The 20,432-nt window shown below is 42.7% G+C and overlaps 1 protein-coding gene and 1 long non-coding RNA gene across 3 annotated transcripts in view; one reads left to right on the forward strand and one right to left on the reverse strand.

Annotated features, from left to right (window-relative positions):
• The window catches only part of BIN2 (bridging integrator 2), a 32,598-nt gene extending 17,185 nt beyond the window's left edge, over positions 1–15,413 (forward strand). Inside the window, exons 4-13 of one of the 2 annotated variants that reach the window (XM_036296571.1) lie at positions 190–284; positions 886–981; positions 3,245–3,352; positions 3,622–3,707; positions 4,823–4,898; positions 5,733–5,815; positions 9,180–9,945; positions 11,615–11,692; positions 14,109–14,183; positions 14,941–15,413. In XM_036296571.1, the coding sequence (XP_036152464.1) occupies positions 190–284; positions 886–981; positions 3,245–3,352; positions 3,622–3,707; positions 4,823–4,898; positions 5,733–5,815; positions 9,180–9,945; positions 11,615–11,692; positions 14,109–14,183; positions 14,941–14,970 (1,493 nt within the window). In that variant the 3' untranslated portion in view covers positions 14,971–15,413. The remainder of the gene's footprint in view (positions 1–189; positions 285–885; positions 982–3,244; positions 3,353–3,621; positions 3,708–4,822; positions 4,899–5,732; positions 5,816–9,179; positions 9,946–11,614; positions 11,693–14,108; positions 14,184–14,940) is intronic. The other variant, XM_036296572.1, reaches the window with a different exon arrangement.
• LOC118649480 lies at positions 14,320–20,345 on the reverse strand. The gene is made up of 3 exons (XR_004965667.1): positions 19,990–20,345; positions 19,084–19,307; positions 14,320–14,743 (listed from the first exon to the last, which is right to left on the reverse strand). It is a non-coding gene; the product is annotated as an uncharacterized LOC118649480 (long non-coding RNA).
• Positions 20,346–20,432: the final 87 nt, after the last annotated feature.

Raw genomic sequence — 20,432 nt, forward strand, 5'->3', positions numbered from 1 at the left:
GCTTGCTTGCTTGCTTCTGACTCCTGGAACTTGGAGGGCCAAGGAAGAGTAACTTTTTCTATCCCAGCCCCAGCCAGCTTCCCTCACTGATAACCCAAACCTTCTCAGTTTATCCCCCTGATATGCCTGTCACTCGTATGATTATTCCAAACTACTTTGGGGAAACTTTATGGAGCTCTCTCCTTTCAGTAATGCATGAAAGCTCAAAGAGAGTGTCAGAAACCCTGCAGGAGATCTACAGCAGTGAGTGGGACGGTCATGAGGAGCTGAAGGCCATTGTAGGGGTAAGTGTTCTGGGCTTTCCAACTCTTCCCAACTCACTCCTGCCCTCATTTCAACATCACCTTAGCGTCTCCATCAAGCAAATAGGAAAACAAAGGAGCCAGCCCTAGCCGGTTTGGCTCAGTGGATAGAGCATTGGCCTGCGGACTGAATGGCCCCGGGTTTGGTTCTGGTCAAGGGCACGAGCCAGTTCACATTGTTCATTTGTATAGTCTCAGTCACAGGTAGAAGAAAAAACTGCAACTCTGAAGGTAGAAACAAGTTTTCCCTAATCTGTGGACTCTCTGTTTTTGACCCTTTTCCCCTCTTTAAAACCTTATGGAAGGTTTCATGAAATCTAACTTCATGTAATTATTTACTCCCAAACTTACCTATCCTTCAAGCACTAGAGTCCAATACTCTGACCATCTATTCCTGTTTTAATCCCTGAATGTATGTCTAACCTCTTATAGGGCAGTTCCTTGGGGAAGGGCTGTTTCTTCATCTGATTCTTCCCAGTGCTCAAACAAGGAAGTCCGTTGCAGAAAGACTTTGGGTATTTCCCTGGTATGCAGTTGTTGAGAAGTGGAACCCTCACAACTCCCCTTTGCCTCTGTCCCACAGAATAATGATCTCCTTTGGGAAGACTATGAAGAGAAACTAGCTGACCAGGCTTTGAGGACCATGGAAAACTATGTAGCCCAGTTTGGTGAAATTAAGGTACCCACTGGATTTACCCATTCAGGGATGGGTTATGAGTGGCCCATATAAGAGACCATATTGGGTTAAACTTACAAGTAGAGTTAGAGCCCGTGGTTAGGAACAAAGTTGAGTAGGTTAGGAGAAGGATTAAAGTTGAGGGTTAGTCAAGAGGTTAGGGTGGAGGGTTAAAGGTAGTGTGGGGGTTATGTTTAGACTTAGATTTCAGTGAACTAGATTTGGACTGATTTTAAACTAGATCCAGGTTAGAGCATCCCTTTTAGTTGTTTGAAACCGCTAATGAGACTAAAAGATGTTTATTGTAGAGAAGCAGAAGGAGTCATAATAGTTATCTGCAAATATTAGAAAGTCTGTTAGTTGAAAAAGGAAGTGAACCTGTTCTAAACAGTTCTAGAAAGCAGAATTAGAATTCATTCAATTAATATCACCTAGTCTGCCAGGCACTAATTTTAGATTAATAGGAAGAAATGAGAGGGAGCCTTAATTTTCCCATAGTTAGAGCTTTCCCAAAACGAAGTAAAATGGAATCTACACTAATAAAAGAGAAAAATGGTAATTGGCGTACGGCAATACCGTTTTCATTGGCTAATCAGGGCTATATGCAAATTAACTGCCAACTAAGATTGGCAGTTAACTGCCAACAAGATGGCGGCTAATTTGCATATGTAGGCACAACGCAGGGAGGCGAAAGGGAAAGCAGGAAGAAGCCCCCTGCCACTGACAGTGATCTGAAACCCAGGGGGGAGCTAAGAGCTGGGGGGCAGGGCAAAGGCAGCCCCGGGGCCGCCTTTGCCCTGCCCCCCAGCCATGATCGGAGAATCAGGCGCCTTTGCAGCCCTGGCCAGTGATAGCAGGAAGTAGGGGTGGAGCCAGCGATGGGAGCTGGGCACGGTCGAAGCTGGCAGTCCCAGGAGCTAGGGGTCCCTTGCCTGGGCCTAAAGCGAAGCCCACGATCGCGGCGCCCCCCGCTGCCACTGCAGGTCCCCGCTGCCCGGGCCAGACGCCTAGGCCAGAGGCGTTAGGCCTGGGCAGGGGCGGAGCCTGCAACCTCGGGGAGCTGGGGGTCCCCTGCCCAGGCCTGACACCTCTGCCGGAGGCCTCAGGCCTGGTCAAGGGGCCGATCCGGTGATTGGTGATCGGAGGGTGATGAGGGTCAACTCCTCTGGCTGAGGCATCAGGCCTGGGTGGGGGGTGGAGCCGGGGATTGGGGGGATATGATGGTCCCCTTGCCCAGGCCTGAAGCCTGGGTCAGAGGCGTCAGGCTTGGGCGGGGGGTGGAGCAAGCGATCAGAGGGAGATGGGGGTCCCCTGCCCAGGCATGATTCCTGGGCCAGAGGCCTCAGGCCTGGGCGGGGGCCAGAGCCAGTGATCGGGGGGAGATGGGGGTCCCCTGTCCAAGCCTGACACCTCTGGCGGAGGCGTCAGGCCTGGGCAAGGGGCCGATCAGGCGATCGGAGGGTGATGGGGGTCAACACCTGAGGGCTCCCAGTATGTGAGAGGGGGCAGGCTGGGCTGAGGGACACTCTCCCCCCCACACACACACACACACCCAGTGCACGAATTTCGTGCACCGGGCCCCTAGTATACTATAAGATAGTGGGTTGTCTATTCTCTGTTCAAACAGAAGTCAAAGTACTTCTTAATTTAGTAATTGTAGAGATAGTTCATGTATTGCATAGGAACGTGTACCAAATAATTGTTAAGATCCTTTCAAATTCTGTGATTGAAAGAATGAGACGGGTCAATAACAGTATACTTTGTAGTTTGGATGAGATTGAGGAGACTCTCAGTGGTCATAATATTTTTATTGTGCTTTAGGATTTTCAAAGCACTTCATATTCAGCATTTGATCTTTAAAATAACACCAAAAGACAAATAAGGCTACTGAGGCTTCACAAGAGATGGGCCTTGCCCTCGGTCACAAGGCTAATCAATGGCAGGGTTGGGCATAAAATCCAAAACTCCTGCCTTTCAATTTCATAGGAGTCTCAAGACCACTTATCCCAGAGGCTGAACTAGTTACTAGTGAGTTCGTAGGAAATGTTAATATTTAATGCAGGCCTCCAAGTGTGGGAATGCCCTTTACTTCCCCCTGAAAACTCCCATTCTTTCCAGATAAGGGAGATCCCTTGGGTACAAAAGCATATTAGAACTTGAAATTTGGTAATAGGACCCAGGAATCTTGCCTCTCTGTTTGATACTCTGTTACCTACTTCCTGGCCACTGAAGAATATCAAGGCTTTTTCTCATGATTCTGGGTTAGGAAAGAATTGCCAAGAGGGGTCGGAAACTCGTGGACTATGACAGTGCCCGACACCACTTGGAGGCGGTGCAGAATGCCAAGAAGAAAGATGAGGCCAAGATTGCCAAGGTAAAAAAAAAAAAAAAAGCCTGGTAAAGCCTCCCCAGTCACACTAGGTTTAGGAAATGATAAATTCCACCTCCAGGGTCCTGAAGGAAGTCCCTGTTTCCTCTGACACTGATGCTCTAAGGATAGCCAGAGAGTCAAGGCTGGGGAGGGCATGGCTCTGAGGAGAGGCATGGTTCCAAGTAAGCCTGGTCCCTGAAAGGATAAAAGCAGCAGCGTCTATCCTGGGGCTCAAGATTGAGGAGAATTGTCCTGTCTCTTTTACCAACCAGGCAGATGAAGAGTTCAACAAAGCCCAGCTTGTGTTTGAAGACCTGAACCAAGAACTACTAGAGGAGCTACCTGTTCTTTATAATAGGTAATGACTAAGATTCTGGAAAGTGCTGTCACCTCATGAAAAAAAAGCATCCAAGAGTAGGTTGTAGCCTCAGCCTGGCTAACTTGTGTAATATTAGGCAATATTATCTCTCTAGACATTGGTTTCTTCATATGCAATACAGAGATAACCATCCTTGCCCTGCCAGCTTTTCCGGCTTTAAAGACAAGATGCTAGTTGAATAGGAGAGAGCTTGCAAGTAAAGTGCTGTCATCATGCACAGTAAGAGTATCTGGTTTCATGCCACAAGGATGGATTGTTTTAAACAAGCGTGGTTTGTGACCATCCAGATCTACATAGATAAATCATGGGATGATTATTTCCATTAATGAAGATGTCTTTGTTTCACAGTAGGTAAAAGTGCTTTAGATGTAAATTTTTTACACTGGAAGAGGAATCTGAGCAGAAATTCCATTTGTATCCTATTTTCTTTTCACTGTACAAGCTATGCTTTAATGCAGTTGCAGCCATTGTATTTCATATTGTCAGTTAATATTAGTTTACATATGATGGAACCTTTTTAATAACTACATGTATTCTAAAACATTATATGACTTAATTTAAAAAGAAGTGAAATTTAATAGTTTCTTGAAATGTAAATTTTCCCAATTCAATTCCAGTAGAATTCCATTAATGTACATATAGCTTCACAGAAGTTCAATATTGCATAATGAGAAAGAGTAATTACTTATTATAATTGTATTTATTTTTTTATTTGCATATAATATCTTCCCTTTTTTGTATGTCCTTATATTTATATAGCACTTTAAAAATTCTTCACAGCACTTTAATGTCTGCTTCGATACCTGAAGAGCCTGAATCAGATAACTTCATGCAGCTAGAGATCTGTTACACTTTGGTGTCAGCCTGGCTGAGTGTCTCCTCTGGCCTTCTCACTCCTGAGCGTCAAGTGTGCTCCTGGGCTGGCTCTGAGGAAGCAGATCCCAGAACATCCTGAGTCTTAGGATGTGGGGTGCTTTTCTCTGAGGGTCCTTGGTGGTGGCTGGCCTTGGCTAAAGCTCCTACCTTGTGTTTTCAAAAAAAGCCTTTCTTTACCAACCCTTTACCTGGATGTTTCTTGTTTTGCCTCCTGATAGCCGTATTGGCTGTTATGTGACCATCTTTCAAAACATTTCCAACTTGAAGGATGTCTTCTACAGGGAAATGAGCAAGGTGAGACACAGCTGGTCAATTTAGACATCTCGGGATTTTTGTAGTAAATATGAAAGTAGTCCTAATTTACATAATCATTAAGTATCCATATCAGTACCACAGATTTTACCCTTTTCTCATGATGAAACAAAAGCACTTGATTAAACTGTGTTGACCATATTAAAGCATAAATCCATATCAGAGGGTCCTTTCCATCCCCGTTAACAAGTGAATAATAGGATCAAAACTTCAACTTCAGATGAATAAAGGAGGTTAGGCCTATGGAAGGAACAGCTGAAATGGGGAACTAAGTAGTGAAATAATCTATCTTTGGTTGCTTTAGAACAAAGAGGACAGTGTTTAAGCACCAGTCAGTTTCTCTGGTAGTTCATTAGTCTTGAATAGGGCCAATCCTACTCAGTGACATGCAGGCACAGAACTGACCTCATGGAGTCTTTTCTAGTCCTGGGATTCCAAGACTCTTAGCTATCATCAACTACATTCACATCCAGATGCACACATGTTCCGCTCCACAGTTATTTTGGCTAAATTATGATTTGCCTAGTTAATATTACCATGAGTTTTCATTTCCTGGATCACCTGAGAAGCTAGAATCTCAAACATCAAGGACCCAGCCTTAAAAGCTGCCAGTCTGATGGAAGAAGCAGAACTTAAGAAGGAAGTCAAGGAGGAAAGGGTGGTGGGACAGGACCCTGCCAAAGAAATGAAGAGGAGTTTTATAATTAAGGGTGGGAAGGTTTTATTTGGGAGAGCTGTCTGAAAGAAAGAAGAGAAGGGATATGCCAGTCTCAGGTTCCATCTGGCTAGCATCTCTTTCTCTCTTGCTGGCTGTAGCTGAACCACAATCTCTACGAAGTGATGAGCAAACTGGAGAAGCAACATTCCAACAAAGTCTTTGTGGTGAAGGGACTATCAAGGTGAGCAATTTCTGAGACTCTTGTTTCACTTGTCCGGTATGTGAACATATTCAACAGTCTTGTCTTCCATCCCAAATCCTGGCCATTCCTGGGTGCTTATGTGCATGATATTGTCTGTTGTTACACCCCATATAAATTATTTTACCTGTTATCAAATATTTCAGCTATAACCACAAGTATAAAGAGTAAGACAACAAATAGCCACATACCTACCACAAAATTTAAGAAAACTATATATAAAAAAGTTTAATATGCAAAGTGTCCCTGCGGGAGTTTGGGAGACCAGGAGTTCTATCGCTCGCTATGATGTGCACTGACCACCAGGGGTAGTGTGGAACGAAGGAAGGCCCCAGCTGGAAGCCAGAAGGCCCCTGTCGGTCCTCATCACCGGCCAGGCCTAGGAACCCTACCCATGCACGAATTTCGTACACCAGGCCTCTAGTTATATATATAAGTGAAGCTACCAGTATCCCTTCCCCACTCACTTTCCACCAAAGGTAATCACTATCTTAAATTTAGTATCTATTATCCCCCTGCATGTCTTTTTACTTTTATTATACACACAGAAAATATTTTTTGCATGTTTTTAAACCATATAAGTAAAATTATACTGTATTTTTTTTAAACTTCTTTTGTTCTTAGTATTGTTTGTGAGATTTATTTATTCTTGTTGTTTCATGTTGCTAGCTCTGTTCTTTCCATACTGTTATGGATGCTGTTGTATGGCTAGTTCACAATTTATCTCTCCTCCTGCTAATGAATATTTGGATTGTTTCCTAGTTTTTGCTATTACAAATAATGTTGCAGTGAACACATTTTACATTTCTCTTTGTGAATATTATCAGGAGTTTCCTTAGGGTGTGTACAGGGAGTGGCATTGCTGAGCCACAGAGTCTGTGCATTTGGGCTTCTTCAGCCTTACTAGATACTGCCACTGCCAAATTGTTCTTCAGAGTGATTGTTTCCATTTACAATCCACCAACAGTAAATAAAAGCCCTCAATGCTCCATATTCTTGCTATATGTAACGTTGTCATACTTAGTTTTCAACCTAATGGGTATGAAATCTAATTTTTTTGCAGTTTTAATTCACATCTCCACAATTGCTAATGAGCTTGAACATCTTTTCACATTATTAGCCATTTAAGATTCCTGTTCTGTAAGTCTCCTGTTTATCCTTTTTTCAAATTTTTCATTTGGATTGTTTACCCTTTTTATTTATTTTTTTTAGAGAGAGAGAAAGGGAGAGGAAGAGAGAGAGGTAGAAACATCAATGAGAGAATCATTGACCGGCTGCCTCCTGCACACCCCCTACTGGAGATTGAGCTGTAACCCGGGCATGTGCCCTGACCAGGAATCGAACCTGTGACCTATTGGTTCATGGGTCAGTGCTCAATCACTGAGCCACACCAGCCAGGCTCTATACCCTTTTAAAAATATTTTAGTTATATGAACTTTTGGGGGCTTAAAAAATATTCTGGATAGTAATTATTTAATGATACTCATTGCAAATCTGTTATGGATTGATTTTCCACTTTTTTCTCTTTCTTTGTGGTGTCAATTGCCATCATACATTCTTTATGCTGGTAAGGATAAGCAATTCACTGGTCCCTCAGAATGTGATCACTTTCTTATTTGGAAGCCTTTATTCAGGAAGTTTGATTACATTCCTTCTATGGTCAAGTTTTATGCTGAGAATTAGGGATCCAAAGACATAGAGATTTGTTCTTTCCCTGAATTGATTTACAAAAAGTTGAAAGGACAGAAAATGTGCATAAGGAGATAAGGACCAATTTAAACTTTTGCACATATAAAGTGCCTAATGAGACCGGTAGGAATGCCAGAGAGATAAGTAATTGCCAATGTACAGACAGCCTGAGAAGGCTTTAAAGAGGTGATGAAATTGAGCTTGAGACTTGATGAAAGAATAGGGCTCACATCTGTTGCTTGAACTTCTCATTTAGCAATTAGTTACAAACTATTAAAAAGAATCACTAAAGAGCCAAAGTAGACTTCCTAGGAGAAATCCCTTTTGATCAAAAAAATCTCCCCTCTTTCCAATATTGAAAACCATAGTTCTCTCTAATTGTTCATTCATCTAAAACTTATGATTTACACCAAGATGTCTCAGAACCTTGTAAGGAAATCTGGTGTTTTCTTGCTGTGTCCTGGGCCTTCTCCACCTACTGAACTCTAGAATTGTAGTGCTAGAAAGAACCTTGTATCACTCAGCTTATGTCGTATCAGAAACTCTCTTAGAAGGAACTTTCTTTGACCTCTTTCTCTTCCTACCCCCATCTCCCATCCTCGTGCTCAGGGCACACACATAGTTGGCACCTGTCAAGGAAAGACTTGTGAGTTGCTTAATCACTCAGTGTACAGTACATAGGAGGCCTTAAGAAGGTGAGAGTTAAGCTAATGCTGGCTGTAGAAGCACTGTTCACAGTATCCAGCCTACTTGACACATGTTACAGTTAAATTTTTTACTTATGGTAGTTATGTTCTATAAAGTCACCATAAGCACTAAATTAGTGAATACTGAACCACTGTTCCCAGGGGAAACACGATTAGGTTTCTATGAGTCCCTGGTCCCAACATTTTCATCAACTGATCAATAACCTTGTCTTCTGTGTGTTTCTGTTTAAAGACAGTTTATTTAATATATGTTGTTGATTCATTAACATTGAACTCACAGCCCACAGAATTATATAACTCATGTCTGAACAAAGCTTATAACATACATATTTTCTCTGCAAGGCACATCACAGTCCTTTTGCTCTTAGCACTTTAGCACTATACTTGGAGGCCATTTTAAACAGAAAAACCACTAACAAAAGTACAGCAGTGTGAAAAATATGGCAAAAGGACATGTTTACAATGTGAGAGCTGAAACAAGAAGGCAGCATATTTCCTTGTTAGACCTCAGGTGAAAAAGTGCTGTCAGGCACTGATTTTCCACAGCTTGCACATGTCCATGAATGACTATGAAAGCATCACGAGTATTGATTTTGGGTTACAAGTAAATTTTAGGGAGTCAGTGAATTTGCAAATGCAGAGTCCATGAAGATCAACTGCATATCACCCATGAATCTTTTTTCCAGAGAAAATATTTTGTTAGTATGTTCTTATTACTTTCTGATCTCTTTTTCTTTATATATTTTTAAATAATTATTGAGATTTTGATATAGCCTTTTACACTCCACTTGATAACATAAGCATTATTGCAAATTATTTAGACTTTCTAGTGTCTCTTATTTTATTCTGTTATTCTATAGCATGCATCATTATTTGGGGGTTCTTAAAAATGCCCAATAAAACTTCCATTTTTTTTGCTCTTCTGAACCTGAATGTCCTTCATTTTTTAGCAGCAGCAGACGCTCTTTAGTCATCTCTTCCCCAGTTCGAACATCTACAGTCTCCAGCCCTCCTACCTCACCTACCAGTCCCTCCACACTTTCCTTGACAAGTGAGAGGGACTCCATCTCAGCAAGTGAAGAAGAGCTAACGTCGGATCCAGCTCAGGGAGAAGACAACTCTGAGATTAAAGAAGAGCCCTTAAAAGAAAAGGAAATGGAGAAAGAAGAGGCTGAAGCAAACTCCTCTGAGGAGGAAGAGCCTCTGCCAGCCTGCAATGGCCCTACCCAGGCCCAGCCCTCTTCTCCCCAGCCCACTGAGGGTGGCGAGTCCCAGGAGGAAGTTTTCTCTAGCTCCCCAGATCCATCCCCAGGCAGAGCCCTGATCCCTTCAGAGCAGCCTGCATCTCTCCCAGAAGTTGTCCTCCGAACCCGAACCTCAAGTGAAGGGTCTAAACAACTAAAGAAGAGAGCCCCTGTCCAGAGGACCTCAGCACCCCCTAATAGGCCTCCTCCACCCAGAGCCACTCCCAGCTCCAGAACCCCCTCAGGGAACACACCCTCCAGTCCTGCAGCCTCTGAACCATGTTCACCCACCAGCCCCAGGGCCTCCTTGGGGGCTGGGCCTCCAAGTCCTAGTTCTAGGGCCTCTTTCGAGATTCCTCTTGATCCACAGCCACCACAGAAGCCAGTAAGAACTCCTGAGGACAGAGAAAAGGAAAACACCGACAATCTGAACCCAGATCTTTGTACTTCCCCCACCTCGGTGATCCCTCAGGTGAGCGTGCATCTGATTAAATCTCTATTCTCTTTTATAACCTCCCTGTAGATCATCTTTACTGTGGCCAGGTTGTCCCACAGTTAATCAGATTTTGTCATATTATAGTCTCAAGGATACTCTTGACCACCTTTTTTTGTTGTTGTTCTGGGGATTATTTCACATCTCCAGAGCAATTAATTTACTGACCTGTACTCTTAGGGTATTTGACTTCAACAAAGGGCTTACCTCTAATAATATTATGAAAGATTTCTACTAATTTTCTTTTTTGCTACAAGTTTGGGGAGTTCCAATAAAGAAGCTATACCTGACATCTTGAGCTTTAACTTTTGAATAGGGGGTAGGGAAGAGGGTCTCACTTCAGTTTGTCATACTTGTGACTGTGGTAAATAGACCTCAACTAAATTGGCAAAGAATCATTTCATTGATAAGAAAGACCTAGGAGGAACTCAGAGAGGAAGGAAAGCAAAAAAGATGGGCTTTTGACAGATGAAAATGTGGATGAGAAAAGAATGGTGTTAAAATAGAGACAGTCCCTCTGGAGAACAAGCAGGTCTGTGAAGAATCTAGCAATCAAGTCATATTCTATTCAGACGGAAAGGCTATCATAGAGAGATTTGATGTATTCTATGAGATTCCTGAGGGCAGAACTAGGCCCTATGTATAAAGATTTTTTAAAGTACATTTTGAATCAATACCAGGGGAACTTTCAGCAATTAGCTCTGTTAAAAAATGGTATGGAAAAAATTTTTTTAAATATAGGGGTGCCCGGCCAGTATGGTTCAGTGGTTTAGCGTCAGCCCATGAACCAGGAAGGAGGCCACGATTGATTCCATTAGGGTACATACCCAGGTTGCCGCTCAATCCCCAGTAGGCGTGGAGGAGGTAGCTGATCAGTGATTCTCTCTTATCACTGATGTTTCTAGGCCTCTCTTCCTCTACTTTTTTCTCTCTGAAATCAATAAAAATATTAATATTATATATATATATATATATATATATATAAGAAAGGGGACACAAGGGGCTTCTAAACAACAAAATGTGATGGGCCACCATGACAAATAGTTCTCCTTCCTTGATATTAAAAGCTAAGATATATGATCATCTGTCAGGTGCAGTGTAGGGAGGACTTTGGTGAGACATCTGACTGTATGGTACCAAGATTCATTAATTCACGTATTCCACAATTACTTAGTGAGTCCTTACGATGTACCAGGCACTTTCCTAGGAAGTGGGGTATTACAGTGAACAAAGCATAAAATTCCCTGCCTTCCTGCATCTTATGTCCTAGTGGAGGAGGGGAGAAGATGAATACAAAACAGAATAAATAAGTAAAATTATAATTAGTGGTGATAAAAGATATGGAGAAAAATTAAGTAGGGAATTGGGGCTGAATTGCGATTTTAAACAGAGAGTGGCCAGAGAAGGTGACGTTGGGGCAATGAAAGAGGCCAGGGCACGAGCCATGTGGCTGTCTGGGAGTATGAGATTTCTGGTACCCCTCAGATCACACTACCCTATCACTGCCTGTGCCTAAGGAAGGTTGACCACGATACCTTGGGAGCCTCCCGCCGTCTGAGAGGAGTTATCATGAACAACAGGCACCAGGGTGGTATCCAGGGTATGAAGGTTTGGAACTTTCTTCTACGTTGTCCTCTTTGATCTACAGGTTTTTTCAGAATCTGACAAGGCAAGTAAGATGGAAGACAAAGAAGAGAACAAGCTCATCTTGGCTGACTCCCCTGAGGTACTAAAATCTACGTCATCAACATTATTATGCCCTGAGACTTGATTCACATGAGGTATTGAAGGTCCTAACAGAGCAAGATATAAAACTTTCTCTTGGCTGGTTTCTGGTGTGAGGTCACTATGCTGAGAGAGAGAGATGTGAGGCATATGGATAGTGAAGAAGCCCAGGGTAATTGTGGGATTTCGAATCAAGTATAGCCACTTCTCACATTTCTGCACTGAGAAGAGTAACTCAACAATATGGAAAATCCAAAATTAATTTATATTTGACTTCGTAATATATGACTGTAGTATGGAGGCTGCAATAATGTGAGCTTTTTGGCTCTGATGAATAATAAAACAAATTTTCATTCTTGGAGTAATCTTATTGAAAGGGAGATTATGGGGACCAAGATGCTGCTGTCTATTTTGAAGAACAGGCTAATCACACCGTTCTCCTTTGGGAAGAGGTACAAGACACAACCTCCTTTCCCCTGAGGCGACCTCCTTATATTTGGGAATTACAGTGTTACTGTTTTTTGTTTTGTTTTTTTTGAGAATTATAGTGTTTACTCACAGCCTTTCCTGTGGGATTGCTTTGGTCATCAGCTAAGGAAACCTATTTTTCCTATGGAATTAAGCAGCTAGAGCATCTTAGATCCTAGCCTATCAGTGTCATCAGTCCTCTGAAACCTTTGTCCTACTAGATCTGTTTACTTCCCTTCCCTTGCAGATACATCATAAATCGTATTTTCTCTCAAGCAGAATTATGGGCATATCACATATAAAATGGATCACATATAAAAAAGATCACTATGAGGAAATTTGTTCTTGCTTAGCATTTGAAATACCTGTGAGAGGATGATAACTTTCTGGGAGGTAGTATTACCTTTCAGGTAATTCCTGGCCTGAAATCAGAGGAGACAATAGAGGAAAATTTTCCTAAAAGGAAAAATCAGAAAATTTCAAGTAGCTGTCATACTGATAGAAATTGGTTCTACTCTAAAAGGGTGAATTTATAGTGTGTGAATTAAACTTCAATTAAAAATAAATTAATTCTTAATTGTAGAGTTCCAAGGCCTTCTCCTGGCTTAGCAGCAGAGCTTTTCACACTTTGGGTTTCTACTGCAGAACCTAGAACTTTTCCCAAAGAAAACATACCACTTGCCTCTCCTAACTGCCATAGGTTAGGTTAGGATCATCTCAGTGTGTTAACTGCTGTGTATTCTTTTTTTTTTTTTTTTTTTTTTTTTTGTAAGAGAACATTTATTGGGTAAATTACAGAGGTAGGAAAAGTAATTCCTAGAAGAAATTGGCTTAGGAAACAAGTTACAGAGGTAAAGGAAGGGCCCTTGGAGCTTGGGAGTGGGAAAGCTAATGGTCACATACCTTGCGGGGAGGAGAAGCAGGGAGGGACAAGCACGGTGTGCTCCCTTGCGGGAGAGCGCACTGGGACCTCCAGCCTAAGGGCTTTAAGGATTGAGATTTTAGGGAAGGTCCCAGGGGAAGATCTCAATAGAATATTCAGCAGTTTCCCAGGTGTGTCCTGTCTGGGTTGTGCTCTCCACTGATTGATTGCTGGCCCCAGGGCCGGGGTCATTATTTAATGCCCCTGGTCCTGAGGCTGGTTTTGTTGCTTATCTGGGCCTGGAACATAGATGTTATCTCTAGAGAGGAAAAGTCGAGGTCCAAACCTCCCTCACCAGTATATGCTAGGGGAGGAAAAGTCACCCTGGGGATGAGGTCCCACCCTACAATTGTCCTTTCCTAGGCACCTGGGGATTTCCACCCTGGTGACCTTCTGTATCTGGCCCTTCTGGCTCGCTCTGCTCATGTCTATCCAACTTCCTACAACATATTTACCTTGCAAACTATAAAGAACTTCCTTTTTTTAAAAAAAAAAAATATATCGATTGGTTGCCTCCCGCACACAGCTTGACCAGGGCACTAGGGCCAGGGGTATTGAGCCTGCAACCAAGGTACATGCCCTTGACCGGAATTGAATCTGGGACCCTTACAGTCTGAGGGCGATTTTGCATCTTCTGCAGTGTATTCTTAAGGAGAGTTAGTCTAAAAGTGGTAGGTAGTGTTCTTAAGACCTATATTTATATCCTCACAGACTCCCACATAAACATACATACTGATGCATGTCACACAAATTACAGTGTCTGACTATGGAAACAACTCTAGAGCCCAAAGACCTGGATACCTGTCTCAGCAAGCCATTTCCCCCTCTGAATCTTGGTATCTTGACCTGTGAAAGAGGATGACAGTAAAGCCTTCCCTGGTGCCATCAGGCTGTAGTGAAACAACATTGTATGTTTACCCTTTGTATTGTCTGTGACCCTGTAGAGTGTAAGGCACAGAAGACCCTTCTGAGCTGAGAGGCTGGGAGGTTGAGCCACCTCTCACTGGCAGAACTCTTCTTTTTATAGAGCCAAGGTCTCCGGCGTCATGCCTCTGTGGTTCCAGAAGACAGCAGCGTCGCAGCACCTGAGCTTCAAGAAGAGGTAAGGTGGACAGGTACACAGAGACCAAGATGGGTGGTAAGATCGGTCATTGGGAGTGCACAGAAGTTTGACTACAGATTAGAATCTTCACCGTGGCTGCTAGGGGAACCCAGCAGTGAACAATATCCTTAGAGCAAAATCAAGCAGGTGGGAACAGGGGAACCAAGCGTAAACTAGGACATTGTGGGTTTGGGGTGTCCATTCCCCAACACTTGGCCTTGAACTCTCACCATAGCCCTATATCCCAAGTACTTATTTATTTCTGAACTTATTTCAAAAAGAAAAAGAAATTACATACAAAAAGGCAAATACATATACACACACAAAATATAGCAAAGTAACTCAAATATATTAATGACAGTGACATAAAATGGAGCGATGAATTAGGCAAGTAGAAAAATACATTCTATGAAATAAACTTACTAAGGATGGATCACAAAATTGGTTCCAGACTTTCTAAACATCCAAGAAGAGAAAAATCTGATCAGTCCACCCAATTCATGCCCTTCCTTCAAACGACTCCTGCTACTAAGATGAAAAGGAACTTTCTCCTGTGAATCCTGTAAAGAGATGATGAAGGATGCAATGACCAGTATCTGCAAAAAGTTTTGACAATAATCCCAACAACCAGCTTCACTTCCCTCAATATTACATGACATGAAATATAGTTTGATAGAAGCAAATTGAGTTTTTACCCTCCTTGAGTGGTTGGTGGGAGGACAGGTGAGCATCTAATGCAATCATGTTTACTTTTCAGGTATCTACAATTCAAAGTGCACAACTCTGAAGAGTAACTGCCAAGACCTCCCGCATATGTACATCTCCCAGAGAGATTCTTCAGCTAGAGGGTATATAAGCACAGAGACTTAAGGTCTAACATTCATTTCTAGGTTCTCAAAGTGGATGCTGGTTGTCTCTAAAGACCTAGCATTAATGGAGGCTGAGGAGCAGACTTAGGGGAAGGAGGGAGGCAGACAGGCTTGGAAGAAGAGATTATTAGACTCAGGGAATATTTAATTCAGACTTTAGCATTGTTATATAATAAGACTTTATATATTAAATAAAGTGGGGCTAAAATGACTATAACAAGCAAAAGCATCTATAGATGCATACACACAACCATACATACTAGAGAACGGGAAACAAATCTTGGATTTACCACTCATTTTTCAAGACTTAAAGCCAAAAGAACATATTTTCAGATTGTTAAATAAAGCTTTATTCTATGTATGGAGTCTTTGCTTGACACAGGGAGGTTGTCCCAGTCCAGCACACTGTTCTCCGAGTTGGCAAGGTCATTGCTTCTCTGGGTTCAGAAATCTTTAGTCACATCCATGACCTCCAGCTCACTTGACCTTCTGGCTTTAACTATTTGATGATGCCGTGGGCTACAGCAGTGGTTCTCAACCTTGGCTGCACATTAGAATCACCTGGGAATCTTTTTAAAATCCTGATTTCGAGGCCTCGTCCTCTGGAAATTCTGTTTCTTTGTTACTAATGTTGTGGCCCCACCCATAACAAAGAAACAGAATTTCCGGAGGATGAGACCCAGAAATCAGGATTTTAAAAAGATTCCCAGGTGATTCTAATGTGCAGCCAAGGTTGAGAACCACTGGGCTACAAGCTCCTCAATCTAGATCAGAGGTTCTCAACCTGTGGGTTGCGACCCCTTTGGCAGTCGAACGACCCTTTCACAGGGGTTGCCTAAGACCATCCTGCATATCAGATATTTACATTACGATTCATAACAGTAGCAACATTACATTTATGAAGTAGCAATAAAAATAATTTTATGGTTGGGTCACAACATGAGGAACTGTATTTGAAGGGCCAGAAGGTTGAGAACCACTGATCTAGATACTCTACTGCATGCACCTACCCCCTACCCTTGGTTAATAAGCAAATACCCTTGGAATGGGGTTATATTTTAGAGTTCTATCTAGTGTTAATAGTCTGGTACTTGGTGAAGTAAGGACCTGAGCAGGATGGAAGAAGAAACGGAACTCCAAGGAAAAGGGTACAAAGTATAATAATACAATGGAAACGGCAGGGAATTGGGAATCAAAAGTCCTGGTTCAGCTGTATCACTTGCTTCTGCCATACATTAAAAGCTAACTTAGAAGTCTTGCCACCCTGGTCAACACGCACACATGTAAATACTCATCCATCCATCTGTTTTTGTTTCTAAGGGTGATGGACAATATCACCTCTTGTTCAATCACTCAGCAGGCATTTATTGAGTACCTGCTCAGTGCCAAGCACTGTACTAGGTACTCGAGAAATAATGAGTAGAACAAGAATTTTATAGAGACGGAATATTGAGCAGGGAGAAGAATGGGCAGGATTTAATGTGTTAGAAGATGACACATGATAAAGACTCAAGTTTTAAGGAATTATTCTAGGTTAGGCTTGAGAGACTAGAATTTCATGGTGCCGTTCCCTGAAATGGTGACTATAGGAGGAAGTGCAGTGTATGTGGGTTCTATGTTTGCAAGCAACAGACACAATTAAGCAATGAAGGACATGTTAGAAGGATATTAGGCAGCTCATAGAACTGAAAAAACAAACAAGCTGCAGAAGGCAAGAACCAGCCCACAGATACCTGTAGCAGGAATGTGTGGACTGTCCCTCTGGGCCAGTGTTTCTCAACCTTCTGGCCCTTTAAATACAGTTCCTCATGTTGTGATGAACTCCAACCATAAAATTATTTTCGTTGCTACTTCATAACTGTAATGTTGCTACTGTTATGAATCGTAATGTAAATATCTGATATGCAGGATGGTCTTAGGCAACCCCTGTGAAAGGGTGGGTTGTTCGACTGCCAAAGGGGTCGCGACCCACAGGTAGAGAACTGCTGCTCTAGGCAGTTGTCATTGGAGGACAGCTTCAGCCACCTTCTGCCACTGTGTCCTTTCCAGATCCAGATTCCCTGGAGAAAGACCCTGATGGGCCCAGTTTGGAGGGAGGCATGTTCGTGTCTACAATGACAGGAAGAAGACCAGTGGAGGGATGGTAGTAAGGAGGATGGATTACAAAGAAGTTCAAGGAGCCTGGCCAGTGGTGCTCAGTGGTTGAGCATTGACCTATGAACCAGGAGGTCACAGTTTGATTCCTGGTCAGGGTACATACCCAGATTGTGGGCTCCATCCCAAGTGGAGGGTGTGCAGGAGGCAGCCAATCAATAATTCTCATCATTGATGTTTCTGTCTCTCTCTCCCTCTCCCTTCGTCTCTCTGAAATCAATGAAAACATATTTATAACCAAAAAAAGTACAAGGAAACTTTTGGGGTGATAAAAATGTTCTTAATTTTTATTGTGGTCATAGTTTATTCCATGTATACATGTGTCAAAACTGATCAAATTGTATGCTTTATGTGCAGATTTTTGGGTATCTCATACAAATATTTGAGAACTTGCAGGACTTTCCAGTAGATATTTCCATTAGGGAACTGGAAATACATGTTTATATTTATTTTTTAAAAATACATACTTACGGATTTTAGAGAGAGGGGGAGAGAGATAGAAACATCAATGAGAGAAACACATTGATCAGCTGCCTCCTGCATACCCCCCACCGGGAATCGAGCCCAAAACCCAGGCATGTGCCCTGACTGGGAATCGAACCATGAACCTCTTGGTTCATGGGTTGATGCTCAACCACTGAGCCACACCATCCAGGCTACATATTTGTATTTAGAAGTCATTTTTCTGAGATTGAATCCTGCTATTCTTTTATTTAAAAACCTTCAGAGGATCTCTTCTGTTGTAATGGAGAGAAGGTTGCATGCCCCCCTCTAAAAGGCCTACTGCCTGTATTTTAATACCTCTCCTAGAAGGCACCCCAGTCCTTTAGCACTCCGAGTCACTGCTGGGAGTGATACTCCAGGGGCATTAGAAGGGTGGGGAAACTGCTGGGAATACAGGCCCCTAGCTGTCCAAGGCGTTCTTTGTGCTGCTTGGAATGCCCCACCCATTCACCTGGCAAAACCCAGTTCAGGCCTTTTCTCTGCAGGGCTTTCACTGACCCTCTCCTCCTAGGAAATTGATTCTCTTTGTGAAATGAACGCTTTGTTTGTATATCGCACTACTGGAGGGTCCAGAAAGGCAGGAGAAAGGGCCAGTAGGTTGGGCATGAGTGATAATTTTGCTTATCTAAGATAGCTATTCCCAGGTAAGAACCAAACTGTCTATTGAGATATACAAAATGGTAAAGTTGTCCAGGGGGAAAAGGTCAGGACTCAGAAGACTCATCTTGGCAGCAGCATAAAGGGCTGAAATCCAATAAAATTGGGCAGAGATGAATATCTCTTATCCCCTGTCCTGAGGCCCTTGGAGATCTGTTGACAAAAGGATGGCTGCTCTAGTTTCTGAGGTTTAGCATTTAGTCCTCGGAGAACACTGGCAGGTCACCACGTGAGGCTTCATTCATCATCTGTATGCATCTCTGTGTAGAATTAATTGTAAGAACATCACCCAGTCCCTGCTTTCTATCAATTTGAAGGACAATATTGACAGACTAGGTAATATGTCCAGAGTACACTAGAAATATCCAGGTCATCTAGGGTATAGCAAAGAGCAGAGTGTACACACCGCTAAATTGGTGCTGAGCGTGTACATACTGGGTCCTCTTTCTACATGTTTACGCTTTTAAAATGAATGGTATGTGCCTGCAGGGATCAAATCACATATCAGCAAAACTTTTAAGGTTACATTTTACAGAGAAAAAAGATGCTTGTGAGAGACTGTTAACCTTTAAATTATGAAAGTAACAGTGCAGATCAGTAGTCAGTCAGTTCAGTTAGATGGCCTCTGAGAGTCTGTGGTTCTAACAATTTTCAATACATAATGGAATATATGCTGAGAGAGACCAACCAAGAAACAAGAAAAATTTCAGCCTTACCTGGAATTCATGGTCAGCTTGTCAGTAAATGCAAGCAAGTGTCCACCTTTGGAGTTTAACCCTTGGGATCTGAATTTCCTCTTCTCTTGAGTATTCTCTTATGTGAGGACTGGTGCGGCTGACCTTCCACTAACTTAGATGTGACTTGCCTGTGTGTTACATTCTTGGTTGGAGGAGCAGTTTTCCCACACCTGGGCTTTCTTCTTCACTGATCACTGCTATGCCTTTAAAGATATATTTAAATAAAATGAACTTTATCAACTTATTCTGTTTTATCCTGCTTTTACCAACCAAATAACATCTTTAGAAATGAAAGCAACTACCCTTGCTTATTTCATGTCTTTGCTTTTTTTTCTCACACTGTGCCTTTATTCTCTGAGACTTTCTCTCAGTTTTTGTCTCCCAAATAAACTTGCATAATCCCTGTCTCTCTGTCGATCTATGTAAATATTGGTTCCCAAACCTAGAGAACGCTTCACAAGAATAAGAAGCACAGAAGTCTGTATCACTGGGATGGAAGGCAGAATAACCACCAGAGCTCTGACCCACGTAGGAAGCCGGGATAACAGTAGCGGGCATTTATCGAGCACTTACTAGATGCCAGGTAAGGTTCCAGTGCTTCAGGTCAGTGATTTCCAACCGGTGTGCCGCAAGAACTTTTAAAACATGCAATACCTGACTAGGTTGTCAAATTTTTAAAATGACAACAGCGAACACATTAGCCGTCCAGTGTGACTGAATCAAAATTATACCTTTTTTTGTCAGATCGGCAAAAAATATTTTTATGTGCCCTAGAATTTTAGTAATTAGTTTATGTGTGCCATGAGATGTAGTAACCCATTCCATCCTCACAGTTCCTATGAGACAAGGATTGCCCCACCAACAGAAATGAAACAAGTAATTTACCCAAGATCCCGCGGCAGAGCAGATTTCAGCCTGTGTGTACACCAGCCCATCCTTAGTCACTGAGTTCATCGTTAATTGGGCAACTTTCCTGCCACAAAGAAGTGAGTCAAGAGGTGGCTGCAGTACGGCATTGATTAAATCCTGCCGCGTACAGACCATGTCTGCGAAATGAAACGGCTTCTCGGGCACGGCCAGCTTCGGCCCCCCTCCAGGGGTAGGAACAGACTTTAGAGATGTTAAGTTATTTGCCCAAAGTCAACAACCAACAAGCGGCCGAGCGGAGACGGTGTGAGTCCAAAGGCCATGCCGCTCCCCAGCCTCAGACGAATGTCCACAAGGAAGACCCGTCCGTCCGGGCGGCGTCCCTCTCCCCGCGCCTCCCCGCTGCCCGCCCGCGGGAAGCTACCTTGCGCTCCGCTTCTGCACAGACCTATTTGCCTAAG

The sequence above is a fragment of the Myotis myotis genome, unplaced genomic scaffold (assembly GCF_014108235.1).
Source record: "Myotis myotis isolate mMyoMyo1 unplaced genomic scaffold, mMyoMyo1.p scaffold_m19_p_3, whole genome shotgun sequence".
Lineage (NCBI taxonomy): Eukaryota > Metazoa > Chordata > Mammalia > Chiroptera > Vespertilionidae > Myotis > Myotis myotis.